This window comes from Halictus rubicundus, chromosome 13 (genome assembly GCF_050948215.1).
Source record: "Halictus rubicundus isolate RS-2024b chromosome 13, iyHalRubi1_principal, whole genome shotgun sequence".
Classification (NCBI taxonomy): Eukaryota; Metazoa; Arthropoda; class Insecta; order Hymenoptera; family Halictidae; genus Halictus; species Halictus rubicundus.
In genome coordinates, this window is record NC_135161.1 from 8,174,495 (window position 1) to 8,189,186 (window position 14,692).

At 42.6% G+C, this 14,692-nt stretch overlaps 1 protein-coding gene and 2 long non-coding RNA genes across 10 annotated transcripts in view; 2 read left to right on the forward strand and 1 right to left on the reverse strand.

Moving 5' to 3' along the window:
* Positions 1–14,692, forward strand: part of LOC143360690 (serine/threonine-protein phosphatase 2B catalytic subunit 2) — a 206,113-nt gene that overhangs the window by 155,670 nt on the left and 35,751 nt on the right. For all 7 annotated transcript variants that reach the window (XM_076799782.1, XM_076799783.1, XM_076799789.1 and 4 more), the window contains exons 7-9: positions 5,863–6,034; positions 8,482–8,608; positions 9,462–9,542. In XM_076799782.1, the coding sequence (XP_076655897.1) occupies positions 5,863–6,034; positions 8,482–8,608; positions 9,462–9,542 (380 nt within the window). The remainder of the gene's footprint in view (positions 1–5,862; positions 6,035–8,481; positions 8,609–9,461; positions 9,543–14,692) is intronic.
* LOC143360715 (uncharacterized) lies at positions 9,553–12,937 on the forward strand. Its single transcript, XR_013083326.1, has 2 exons — positions 9,553–11,039; positions 11,414–12,937. It is a non-coding gene; the product is annotated as an uncharacterized LOC143360715 (long non-coding RNA).
* On the reverse strand, positions 9,805–14,692 carry LOC143360714 (uncharacterized). 2 transcript variants are annotated; one of them, XR_013083325.1, is made up of 2 exons: positions 14,552–14,692; positions 9,805–14,444 (listed from the first exon to the last, which is right to left on the reverse strand). It is a non-coding gene; the product is annotated as an uncharacterized LOC143360714 (long non-coding RNA). The 2 variants fall into 2 exon arrangements; XR_013083324.1 differs by having other exon boundaries at positions 9,805–14,447.

Genomic DNA, 14,692 nt, shown 5'->3' on the forward strand with positions numbered 1-14,692 from the left:
CTTGCGAACGAGAATGATTTCTCGTATACTTTTCAGTTCTTAACCAGTTAGCTGGTTGCGACCTCTTTGAAGAATGCGTACCTAAGTTGCGTCGCAAAAATTAACCGGTGTTTGAATTACAGCTGTTTTGACGATTATACTCGTCATGACAGAAAATATTGCCATTTCTTCATGACGAGTATACTCGTCGAACACAGTCAACTGGTTAAGGGCACTTTTTCATTAATAATTTCCATTCACAGCCTTCAGACACAGACTTGATTTAGATACCAGCTCATGACCATCGCGCACTAGATTGAACCTTCCTCTTTCGAACGAGCCCTTCACCAGCGACAAAATATTCTTATTTAAGGACGAAAGCTTGAAGCACGTAAAACCATTTTTGGACGGTAATGTAGTCACTCTACCTTATCGCGAATCTGCGGAGACCGGCCCCATATAAAGTGTTCCCATGGACGGAGTAAGATCGCGGCACAGAAAAGCGAACCAATCAAACTGTAGAGGGACCGTCGCGTTTGATAAAAATTCGATATTGTTACAGTGATCGTTTGTAAAGGGTTATTAGAAAATGGTGTACCACCGCGTCTCCTGGAAATTGACGCGATTCGAGGGGTACAATGGGAAAACCGCGCACCGGTATTTCAATCCGCCGTCGCGTTTTCGAGATCGAACTTCAATTGAAATTTCTGAATTTCATTTTCAATTTCAAATCCCTGGGGGTTCTCGGCCGCGACGGTTTCTACCGGAGAGAAAAAGAGAAGGGGGGAGAGAGAGGGAGAGAGACCGGTTCCCGGAATCGTCGAATTTGCGGGAAACAAGTCGTTCTCGCTTGTGTTTGAATATTTGAACTTTTAATCCGCCGCCTCGGGAGGCGCGGAACAATAGGCCGGCCGCGATAAATCAGTCCGCGGCTCGCATAATTCATCGCGAATTACGGAATCCACGATGAAGCCGGACGATAAATCATTTCTGGTTAGCCGTGTCGGTCGAATTTCGCCGTTCGTTCTCGTCCGAGCGATAGGCGGTGCTTGTCGAACGAGAAAAACACCCTACTCGATTAATTTCCATCGTCTACCGGCACGGATCCTTTTAGTGTGCGTGCTCGCGTTAAACCCCGTTGCCTTTCGGTTTATTCCACAGCTACAGTGATTGGAACTTCTTTATCGTTATAAAGTATATGGATAGTTATATGAAATATAATCATAAAGACTATATTTCATATAGTTATATGAAAATAGAATACAGTGTTTTCTCGATATATGAAAATAGAATACAGTGTTTTCTCGATATATGAAAATAGAATACAGTGTTTTCTCGATATATGTCCACAACGTGGGTCTATCCAGCGACATATATCGGAGAGATGATACTATTTGATAGACTGAGGTCACGCGAGCTTTGAGCCCCCTCACGGGGTATACCCCGCGGTAGTGGGGATAGTTCTGCGACTTTTATCAGCCAGGTATTTGCGACATATAGCGAGGATAGACTGTATGAGCCGCTCACTTTCCAGATCGATTAACTCCATGACACAGAAAGTGGAGAAATGTAATGAAATAATATACATTGTTCTTCAAAATTCCCTTTAAAATAAACATTGAAATAAACATTGTATAATGCATAAGTACAGATGTAGCTGTCGTATAAAGAGACATGTAGAATGAATAAAATTTTCTTACATGGTTTTAATCTGTTTTATTTGGGAAATTTATTATAAATAAACACCGTTATGGCTGAACCGAGTGCTTTGACATTTACATTTAAAATATTTCAAAAAGTGGAGTTAATCTATTTGGCCTGTGAACGGCTCATATGTTAGGTTGAAGCATAAACAAAACTAAAAAATAATAATATACAATTTAAGAAATATGTAATGATTAATAAATATTATTTTATAAATAATTTGCGGTAATTGCGGCTACTACTGTAGCTTGAAATTTTGACAGCTTTTTGGAAGACAAATTGTTGCTCAAATGCGATCGTCTGGTGTTACACCATCGTAAAGAGCACTTCATTCGCCTATTCAAAATAATAATAATAATAACTGCTTAATAATAATTTTAATAATATCTGCTTCAGCCGTTTCGCTATCATTTCGGCGCATTCGACAGGGTAGAAGAAGAGACAAAAATGCGATTATTCGAGCGATTTTATCGAATGCGAATTGTGCAGGTTCAGTCGTTTAATTCGATTTCACATTTATTTAATTCGTCCTCGAGTAATTCCTTCGACAGATATAATTGGCGAAGGAGTTTCGCGCGGCGCGAAATTTGTCTCAGTCGGGCGGTTTCAATTAATTCTCCGCGGCTTCAGGTGGCCCCCAGCCGATGAATTGAATTCGAGCGGATCGATCCGCGAGATGACCCCCGTCAGATGATGATGATTTATCGGGGGGAGGCGCATTATAATTTCTAAATGCTCGGCCCGTGGTTCTGTTATCGCGCGTTCGATCGCCTCGCCTCGCCTCGCTCCTGGATAAAATTACTCGGCGAGAAAGCGAGCGAGCGCTCGAGGGAGAGAAAGAGAGGAACAGAGAGAGAAAGAGAGAGAGAGAGAGGGAGAGAATTATCGCGAAAATTTCGCGTGCAACCTCGCGTGCCGAGGCCTGCGCTCGCAACATTCTCGAGACCGTTTTAAGCCGCCTTCGCACCGAACTTCCGGCGAGAACCTCGCTGAAACTCGGCGTCGTCCTTCGATTTCGCCCTCTCCGTTATCCTTTTTCCGAGGACTACGGTCCTCGGATCCATTTCAGCTTCGAGCCTACGAAAATTGGAAGTTACAAACAAATCGACAGCCTAATATCTCGTAAAAATTAACGATAATTCCATATCGCGTCTAGGGGAGGAGTCCTGATCTGTACAAAATGGTCTACGAAAATTAGAATTTGCACAAAGATCAACAGTTCGACGCAATTGCTAAAATGGGCCAAAATTTGGTTTGGTGTCGACCCGGAAATAGTTATCGGAAACGGATCGAAGTTCGTTCGAGGAAAAATCGAGAACGACGGCAGCTTTTTCTATAATTTCCCATGGATGTTCGTGTTAGGATCGCGTCGTGGGAGGGGCACAACGACGACGCCTGGCGTCGGCGTCGGCGTCCACGGCGTTCGTGTAAACAAATTAAGCGGTAGACGTCAGACGACCGACCTTTTTCGCGCGCCTATAACTGACCTGGCCAAGGACCGTGAGAAACGGCCGAGCCAAGGTAGTGGCAAGGTCGCTAACGACCATTAGGCACTGTTCACACCGTGGCAATGAGTAACGAGGCGGTGCCCGAGCGAGAGGGAGAAAATGCTGTCGAGAGGAGCGAACGACGGTAGCCTCTTAGGCCTGGATCCGGAGCCATAACTCTCGTTGTACCACTATGAATAAATTAATCGCTGGTCCAGAGAAGTCCACCTGACACTAGGAAAACTGGCCTTAGTCCGAATTACATTACTATATTTTTTAATTGTGTTAATCACCTTTGCGAACACCTCTAACTCTTGAGGAGCAGTCCAGGGAAGCCCTAGGCCTAGATTGGGAGCCCTACCATCGTTATATGACTATGAATAAATTAACTGTTGCTTCAAGGAAGCCTCCATCGTACTTGGGACACTTCCTGCGGGCTTAATTAATTTTTCATATTTTTTAATTGTGTTAAAAACCTTTGCGAATGCCTCGAAGTCTCGAAGAGCAGTCAGAGAAAGTCCTAGAGCTAGATTGGGAGCCCTACCATCGTTATATGACTATGAATAAATTAACTGTTGCTTCAAGGAAGCCGCCATTGCACTTGGGACACTTCCTGCGGGCTTAATTAATTTTTCATATTTTTTAATTGTGTTAAAAACCTTTGTGAACACCTCCAACTCTTGAGGAGCAGTCAGAGGAAGCCCTCGGCCTATATTGGGAGCCCTGCCATCGCTGTACGACTATGAATAAATGAATTCTTGGGTCAGGGTAGTCCCTATGGTATTAGGGGCACTGACTTCAGTCTGAATTAATTTATTACATTTTTTTATTTTGTGGAGAATGTTCGTGAACACCTCCAACTCTTGAGGAGCAGTCAGAGGAAGCCCTAGGCCTAGATTGGGAGCCCTACCATTACTGTAAGACTATGAATAAATTAATTCTTGGGCCAAGAAAGCCTCCAGCGTATTTAGGACACTTTCCTAGGGCTTAACTAATTTATAATATTTTTTAATGGTGTTAAAACCCTTTGTGGACACTTGTAGCTCTTGAGGAGCAGTCGAGGGAAGCCCTAGGTCTATATTGGGAGCCCTACCATCGCTGCATGACTATGAATAAATTAATTCTCGTGCCAAGAAAGCCTCCAGTGTATTTGGAACACTTCCCCAGAGCTTGATTAATTTATTATATTTTTTAAACGTCTGAGAACACCCATGGACACCTCTAAACCCTGAAGAGGTGTCTGAAGAAGCCTCAGAAGGTCACTTCAAGAGTACTATCTCCAACACACGATTATAAATAATGAACTGTTGGTCCAGGAATGTTCCATTTGAGATGAGAAAATCTTCAGTTATTTTTTAAATGTCTGAGAAATCTTTCGGGACATCTGACCTCTGAAGAGGAGTCCGAAGCAGGGTTATGGCTAGGGCTAGGACTAGGGCTAGGGAGGGAATTGCACCTGGTCAAAGCTGCGACTGGTCCAGAGAGCCTTAGAGAGTTGATATCCGTTCGGAAGTTACCGGGCGTTTACGAGGATGAAATAAAACCTTGAAGAGCTGCAGGGCCGCGCGTTACACAGCGGCGTCGAGGATTTACGAGGCCTTATGGGGGGTTAGAACGTGGGAAACGGGCGAAGTATCGCGTAACGGCTTCTTTATGGCACCGTGGCCATTACGGAATTGCTCCTGGAGTCGCGGGGGATCGCGCGAATATTATGATCCCGCTTCCCCATTTTGCGATTGCGCTGCCAGAACGATTTCTCGTACGGTCCTTCGAGAAACCTCTCGGTTTTTTGACAATGCATTTTTTTCTCTGCCCTGAAAAAGAACACGAACGATTTTCAGCGGAATCCTCCACTTTTCACTCCTTTGCACTCGAATGGCGACTCGGAAGTCACGCCACGAAAAATTCCCGTACCGCTAACTCAAAACGATCTTTCACGTTAACAAATTCATTTGTATTTCGTAAATTGTTCAAAATTTTTTAGCAATACAAGTACAGTCAAACCTGTTTCTGTGCGGTCCTTTTCTATGCGATTTTTTTTTTATCTGCGTTTGGACTACGCATTTTGAAAGTTTCTCCATGTTTTAGATGAGAAATTAAATGTTTTTTAAATGTTTCCATGAGTAATTTAATTATTTATTTTCTTCGGAAAGCACTCTCTCGCTGTTTCGTAAATCTTTGACATATTTTCTAAGTGAGATTTTTTGTTATGCGGTCCCTCTCCAGCGCATAAAAAATTTTCTTTAATCTGTTGTAAAAAATTATTTGTTATAGCTGTTTATGAAGTTTCTGAATATTTTGTTTCGCGCGGTTTCTTTTATGTGGTCCCTATCTACCGCACAAAAACAGACTGTACAGTGGTTTCTCGATATATGTCACCAACACGGGTCTTGCCAGCGACATATATCGTCCAGGAGATACTATTATTCTTTGTAAACGTCGAACCCGACCTGGCATACCCCGCAGATAGTTCTGCGACGTTTATCATCCAGGTATTTGCGACATGTAACGAGAAATCACTGTAGACACCATTTCATGCGCATAACGCTGGAAAAATCATACGATATGAAAATGTTGTGTGTTGAATGAAGTTCAACACACTGAACTTCGGGTGACCTTCGCTGACTGAAGTTCGGGTGACCTTGAGTGCAAAGGGTGAGTCAAGATTGAATACCGTGGATTGTTTTCGCAGTTACGCGGCGTGCTGCGACTTCCTGCAGAACAACAACCTCCTCAGCATCATCAGGGCACACGAGGCGCAGGACGCAGGGTACCGCATGTACCGGAAATCCCAGACGACGGGCTTCCCATCGCTAATTACCATCTTCAGCGCGCCCAACTACCTCGACGTTTACAACAACAAGGTGAGAGGATCAAACGACGCGCGCCTCTTCGAAACGGATGTTTGATTACTATTGTCGCCTCGTTATGGATCCTCGCGCGCGTTCATCGCACCTCCGAGCAACACCCTCCGACAATAGAACACCGAATTCATTCATATTATGCGTCTACGATCTTCGAACCAAATTTCGGTTCGAGAAGTTCCCGAAAATTTCTGCACAATATTTTCCAACCCCCCGGCAAACTGCAAAATGGAGAATTAATTGTCGAATGGCGGACCTTTTTTTTGACAACTATAAAATTAATGTAGGTCGAGATCATTCATTTCTTTATTAATTTTTGAACATATTTCTTGTAGACTCGTTATTCTTTTTGATGTTCCGAGGTCGTTCAATCTTACATCTAGAAATTGAGCAATGAAATGTTGATCTCAATACCCCGGGTCAAAGTGGACCCAGTCTGACAAGTTTCCGAAAATTTTCCAATCCCTGCAAACTGTAGAGTCGAGAATTAACTCTTGAACGGTGGAACTTTCTTTACAACTATACAATTAATGTAGATCGAATCCATTCATTTATTTATTAATTTTTGAACATATTTCTTGTAGACTCTACAAGGTTAGGTAGACACTACTAGGTTTCTAGGTAATTCAATTTCATACCCAGAAATTAAGCGATTAAATGGCGATTTCAATACCCTGGGTCAAAATAGATCCAGTATGACAAGTTTCCGAAAATTTCTGCACAAAATTTTCCAATCCCTGCAAACTATAGAACCAAGAATTAACCCCTCGTACTATAATATCGAGTCAGACTCGTGATAAAAACTTCAAACAGAATTTTCTAAATATGTACATTATTAATTCCCTTTAAATTGAAATAAAATTCTATTTTATCGCAGTCAGTACAGTGAATTCTCGATATATGTCAACAACACTGGTCTTGACATGTGCGAGCCATGTTATGTTTATACTCCTCGTCGTCCTAATCCTCTCAAGCTTCGTGACCTCTGGAGATCCGGTGGTAGTGGGGATAATTCCGCGACGTTTATCATCCAGGCCTTGGCGTCATATGTAAAGAAATCACTGTATTTAGCCAGAACACGTGGTTTTACAATAAATCTAAATTTTCTATTATTCCTAGTAGCTCATAGGCATCAGTTCTAATAATTGTAACCATAAAATAGATTATAGTGCAAGGAGTTAATTAGAATTTGACGCGATTTGAAGAAAGTCTAACCCAGCGGTTTCGTACTGTGATAAAAACTTCAAACAGAATTTTCTAAATATGTTCATTATTAATTCCCTTTAAATTGAAATGAAATTCTATTTTATCGCAGTCAATACAGTGAATTCTCGATATTTGTCAACAACACTGGTCTTGCCAGCGTCATGTATCGTCCAGGAGACATGTCCGAGCCGTGTTATGTTTACACTCCTCGGAGGCTTGAGGCCTCTCAAGCTTCGTGACCTCCCGTATACCCCGCGGTAGTGGGGATAATTCCGCGACGTTTATCATCCAGGCCTTGGCGTCATATATAAAGAAATCACTGTATTTAGCCAGAACACGTGGTAATACAATAAATCTAAATTTTCTATTATTCCTAGTAGCTCATAGGCATCAGTTCTAATAATTGTAACCATAAAATAGATTATAGTGCAAGGAGTTAATTAGAATTTGACGCGATTTGAAGAAAGTCTAACCCAGCAGTTTCGTACTGTGATAAAAACTTCAAACAGAATTTTCTAAATATGTTCATTATTAATTCCCTTTAAATTGAAATGAAATTCTATTTTATCGCAGTCAATACAGTGAATTCTCGATATATGTCAACAACACTGGTCTTGCCAGCGTCATGTATCGTCCAGGAGACATGTCCGAGCCGTGTTATGTTTACACTCCTCGGAGGCTTGAGGCCTCTCAAGCTTCGTGGCCTCCCGTATACCCCGCGGTAGTGGGGATAATTCCGCGACGTTTATCATCCAGGCCTTGGCGTCATATATAAAGAAATCACTGTATTTAGCCAGTACACGTGGTTATACAATAAATCTATATTTTCTATTTTTCCTAGTAGCTCATAGACATCAGTTCTAATCATTGTAACCATAAAATAGATTATAGTGCAAGGAGTTAATTAGAATTTGACGCGATTTGAAGTCTAACCCATCAGTTTCGTACCTGCAAGCTTATAAAATTTCTCAGTCACGAAATTTAAAGGATCCCCCGCATCCCCAAAAAACAACCAAGCCGGAGAATCGATTAAAATTCGTCGGTTGGGAGAAAATGGAGGTTTTTCGATTTCGTGGTTGGTAAAAATTTGCGAACTCGGGGGTAACAACGCTTGGAGGGTTCGGTAAGAAACGGTGTGCAGCCTGCGCTGCAATTAACCGTCGGAATTGGAAACTAGGATCGTTTGCGAGCGGCCGTTGCAGACAGCTCGCGGAGGAGATTAATTTCGTTGCGTTTTCCAGGCGGCCGTGCTGAAGTACGAGAACAACGTGATGAACATCAGGCAGTTCAACTGCTCGCCGCATCCCTACTGGTTGCCGAATTTCATGGACGTATTCACGTGGTCCCTACCGTTTGTCGGTGAAAAAGGTAAGTGGACGACGGACTCGACCCTCGAGAGGTGTTTCCTTCAGGTGCCGAATAACGCTCTCTTTCAGATATAATAATCACGTCTGTCCCACAGAACATCGTTCCCCACGGATACGTTTTCTATTCATTTTGTTTTCTGTTGATTCAACCGACGATCGAAATTAAAGAGACGCGTGTGCACCGGGTGTCTCGAACATTGTCGAGCTACGCGCACCGACGATACTCGATCTGCTGTCACTTCGCGAAGAAAAATCGTACAGCAATCTACCCTGGGTCGTTTCAAAGCGCGAAGCCTCCACTTTCGTCCCCCGTAAACTATTTTTCCCCCACCTCTGTACCCGGCAAGAAAATAGTTGTCCTAAAATGGTTGTCCTAAATATTAAAAACGAAGATTAAAATATTTCTGGGGGCCTCAAAAATTTTTTTCTGGGACTCCAACCACCGCGAAATGAAAGTTCCAAGTCTCCTCTTTATTTCAACAGCTTGAAATTTTCTGTACGATATTTTGCCCGTGTACAAAAATTTTAAACAACTGTCCTCTGCGGCGCGCGATTCAAAACCCGCCCGGAAAGGGTTGCGTTATTTGTTCCCCTGTCGAGCAATGGAGCCTCCCAGGAAAAAATGAAGTTATATGGGTGAAAGTAGAGGATTTTCTCTTTGAAATGGGCCTTGGTGGATCGTCCCGCGATTTTCCTAGTGGAAGTTACACTGGGTCGAATATCGTCGGCCGCCGCGATCCGGTTGACGCTTTGATTTTCATCGTCGGCGAGCGAGATATGGATCCGTCCGGTGATCGCACGTTCGCGAAACAATTAAAGGAGATTAATCGCTGGTTGTTTCCACGTGTCCGCAGTCACGGAGATGTTGGTGAACGTGCTGAACATCTGCTCGGACGACGAGCTGATGAGCGACGGCGACGACGGGCTGGAAGAAGGTAATGTCGAGCATCTCGCCCCGCATCTCTACATCTCTGTCCTCTTAATACGATCGTATATTTCTTGCAGAAGTCACTCTTCTTTCTTTCTGTTTCGTTTCTATTCGAATTCTCTTTTCTCTCTCTCTCTCTCTCTATCTTCTGCGCTCGGCAAAATCAAAAGAGCCGAAGAAAACATGAAACAAGAAAAAAGAGCGCAAAATCGAAAACAGAAACGATTACTGGTCCCTCTTACATCGTGATCAGAGTGTTCGTTCTCACGTATTTTGTGGTGGTGCTTGAACGATTAACCGGGTCGAACGGCGCGATCCGTTCGATCTCTCGATTCTCGCGAACCTGTTCGCCGAGACAGGACAACGGGTCCTCGAACTCCGTCGCAAATATTCCAGACGTGTTCAACCCCCGCCGTTTCCCGTCGAAAGTTTCGCAGATGTCGACGCCACTCGCGCGAGAGCTCTCTTTCGATGATGCAGCGGCGGAAGTGCATTCCCGTGTTCATTCCAAGGCGATCGCCAGACGCTTCCGAGTATGAAAACAACGCCGGATGCGTTGCATCGTTGTCAGACACGTGCTGAGAGTCTCAGCCCACGGTTTCGAAGCTCTAGACACGATCTAAGAGGAGCCATGTTTCACCCTCGGGACCACGAGGATTCGTTCGGGTCGTCTCCGATCGAGATCCATGGATCCGGCGGGACACACGTGCCGAGGATCCTCGCGGTCCGCCGTGGATCCGTGTCGATCGCCTGGCTGCGGAGCTGTCGATGAAATTGAAGGACCAGACATGTTTAAACGGTCGTTGTGTTCGTGAAAAATACATGGCTTTATTCGGGAGAGTGTAGAGAATAATTCTGCGCAAAAATTGTTTACGTATCGTGCACGGTTGAAGCAGGAAAAATTGTTGAAGTTGCAAATCTGGTACCGATCGTCGCGTCAGAGGTGCTTCGCTCTCTTTGAATATTGCTTAAACGTATCTAAAAGTTCGTAATGTTAAAGAAAAAATATATCGCTGTATTCGGAAGAGTCTGTAGAACATTTCTACGTAAAAATCATTTGCGTATCGTACACGGTTGAAGCAGGAAAAATTGTTGAAGTTGCAAATCTGGTACCGATCGTCGCGTCAGAGGTGCTTCGCTCTCTTTGAATATTGTTTAAACGTATCTAAAAGTTCGTAATGTTAGAGAAAAAATATATCGCTGTATTCGGAAGAGTCTGTAGAACATTTCTACGTAAAAATCATTTGCGTATCGTACACGGTTGAAGCAGGAAAAATTGTTGAAGTTGCAAATCTGGTACCGATCGTCGCGTCAGAGGCGCTTCGCTCTCTTTGAATATTGTTTAAACGTATCTAAAAGTTCGTAATGTTAAAGAAAAAATATATCGCTGTATTCGGAAGAGTCTGTAGAACATTTCTACGTAAAAATCATTTCCGTATCATGTACGATTGAAGCAGAAAAAATTCTCAAAGTTGAAAATTTCGTATTCATTATCGCGTCAGAGGTGCTTCGCTCTCTTTGAATATTGTTTAAACATATCTAAAAGTTCGTAATGTTAACGTAAAAATATATCGTTATATTCAGTAGAGTCTGTAGAATAATTCTGCGTAAAAATCATTTGCGTATCTTGCACGGTTGAAGCAGAAAAAATTCTCAAATTCTCAAATTTCGTATTCGTTATCGCGTCAGAGATGTTTCGATCTCTTTGAATATTGTTTAAACATGTCTAAACGTCCGTAATGTTAAAGAAAAAATATATCGCTGTATTCGGAAGGCTCTATAAAATAATTCTACGCAAAAATCATTTACTTATCTTGCACGGTTGAAGCGGGAAAAATTCTCAGAGTAGAACATTTCGTATTCATTATCGCATCGTAGATGCTTGGTCTTTGAACATTGTTTAAACATTTTTAAACGTTCATACCGCGAATGAAAAAAATACACCATACTCGGAAAAGCCTCTAGAAGCTGTAGAAACTTTCTTGGTCACCTCGTAATCAAACCGCGTAAATGAAAATTGAGATTCGGTGATCTCGATCGGCGAATGATCTATTTCGAGGTACAGCTCCGCGGTCAGGCGACCGAATCGCTCGCGCGATCCACTGTGAAAAAAGCAGAAGAAAGGAAAGGAAACCTGCACCCACGCGTGATCTATCCGGATTTCTCTCGCGATGTAATAATCACACCCCAGAAACCCTCGCGAAGAGAATATCACTTACGGCCGGACCTCTTTCAAAATTTCACCTTTGTCTCGCTCTCTCCCCCTGCCCCCCTCTCGACGATGTTCTCTCTCTATCGCTCTCTCTCTCTCTCGACCCGAAAATTATCAATTGATCAAACCACCCCTAACCCCAACCCCCCTTTTCAACATGTATCACCCACCGGGCCGAGAATTCGCGAGAAAAAAACACGATCACACGCCTGTTTCACTGTTGAGGAAGATTTTGAATTCTGTTTCTGTTTCCATTTTCACCCGCTGCACGGACAGATGGTAAGAAGCGCCACTCGACTCTTCTAATCGTCACATTGTTAAGAGCTTCATTGGTTATCATTGATTTCCGATTTCTTTTAGCTGTTTTTATCATAGATAGTGTCTCGGTGTGTCAAAGACTTTTCTCTCTATCTCTCTCTCTATCTATCTGTCTCTATTTGTATATTTAGTCAACATATTTTTACGTTCTTTCTCTTTCTCTTTCTCTGTCTGTCACACCTATTCCGTTCTCTTGTCCTTCCTCGGATCGAGGAGCAAAGAACAATGACGAGGATGGACGATCTCGCAAAGATATCGCCACTCGTCTGTTTCTGTCTCAATTTCCTCTTTTATGATTCTCCATTTCTCTCTCTCTCTCTCTCTCTCTCTCTTTCTTTCTCTTTATCTGTCTATCTGTTTCTTTATCATTCACTGTCTTTATATCACTCTACTATTCATGATTCCATGGTTCGTCATCAAGGTACGAGAGGATTCTATTTTTTTCCTTATCTCTTTTTCTGTATCTAGATATTTCTCACTCTCTCTATTATGTATATATATATATAAATATTTTTCTATCTCTGTTCTTCCTCTCTCTCTTTCTCTCTCTCTCTCCTCATTAAATATATCTTTGTACGTACATATTGTATATTAAATATATATACTTACTCAAGTATATGTATACTTCGATGGCACACTGCCTGGATTCTTAACGTTGTCACCGGTAGACTCTCATTTTCTGCATCGTTGCGATCATAGTACATGCATAGACATCTGTTTTGTCACCTTCGCTCGGCCCTGTCAAGATGGCGGCCACCCACGCGCTATGAAAATACAATATACATCCCCGAAATAGTCAGTGAACTGCGGATTTTATGCGTTTATAATAAAATTGAGTAGCTCGGATGCAAAATAGAAAAACATTTAATCTACCTGAAAATAAAAGAAATTTATGTAGCTTGTATGCTTAATGCGGACAATTTTTACTTTGCATAAAAATCCGCTGGCAATCAGTATTTTAATCTACTCGTGTTATTGCTATAATTAAACTGTGGGTGTGCATTTAACGATTTCATAAATAAATCTCAAACAAACGCAATCATAAAGAACCCAATTTTTATTAGCAACATCCCTTATTGATCAAGAACGTACAAAAATTGTACGCAAATACTATTTCAAAAATACTATTTTCTGAAAATGACATTTTTTAAAAATTTTCGAAAAATTCTCCAGAACCGCGTGAAGCTCCACAGTTTGATCGGAAAGTGAATTTTTGATCGTTCCCTCGCCGCCATCTTGAATCACGCGAATCTCGCATGCATCGACCGGCCGGAGCTCGATCACGATCCAGGATCGATCTCCGGCCGATCGGGAAACATTCTCGGTGTTAATTAAGGATGAAAAATATTTCTTACCCCATGCGCCCTGCCCTGAACCCCCCATGAAACCCCACGAAGCCCCATGAAGCCCCCTCGTCTCTCCGAATCGATTCCGCTCGACTCTCTGTTGTGTACCATTGTCCGAATTCTCTGCTCCGAAATCAGTTTTATAACTCCAACGGCCCACTTATTCTCTTCTGTGCACCGAACTATTTCTACTCAATTTCCCCCATAATGCGTAGCGGCCCTCCCCTGCGAAGGGGGGTGGCTTCTGGACACAGGGGGAGGCCTAAAATCAAAATTCAATTTCACAATTTTTTTTCCGCGTTGCAAACCGTCGATCTTCGGGAGAAGATTCTTTTTAAAGTAGAATGGACCTCACCGAACACCCCTGTATTTTTTTCTCGATGATTTTTTATTCTATTTCGTTGATAACAAATTTTCAAGTTCATGCTCTCGGATGGAGCTTTCCTGACGAAGGAATGTTGCGTCTCAATATTAGATTATTGAAAAATATTTTTCTCCTGTCATAGGAAGGTCGAACGACACCCCTGTATTTTTTATACAGGATTTTATATTAGGATAACAATTGTTTCTCACATTTTTTGTACGCGTCTCTCGATTCTGGTAAAATTCCGGTGGAAAAGTTTCCTAGCCTAATTTCGTTTGTAAACGACACAGCCGTACCAATCGTCTTCCCCCTCGTTCCGGGAGCCAGCCCCACAAGCCACGCCCTCGTGAACTTCTCGAAAAGAAAGATCGGTCTAACACGAGCCGCGAAAGAACACGAGTCAAGATCGATTTTTTTATTAATCGACCATGATCGCCGAGAGACATAGAGCACAGCCCCCCAGCCCAGCCCAGCCCCCCATAAATCGAAACCACGCCCATTAGCCCCGCCCCGAAACCAACAAAGTTGCACTGACTGTCTTTTATCGTACTCCTTCTCTATTATATTTGTATCAATCACACTGGCCTTGGACTCCTCCTATCTCGGCACGACACTATGCTACTACCTCTACTTCTACTACTTCTACTACTTCTACTACTACTACTACTACTACTACGAACTACTACTACGAACTACTACTACGAACTACTACTACGAACTACTACTACGAACTACTACTACGAACTACTACTACTACTACTAACTACTACTACTACCTACTACTACTACTACTACTACTACTACTACCTACTACTACTACTAACTACTACTACTAACTACTACTAACTACTAACTACTACCACCTACTACTACTACTACCACCTACTACTACTACCACTCAAAACTCCGTTGTTCGG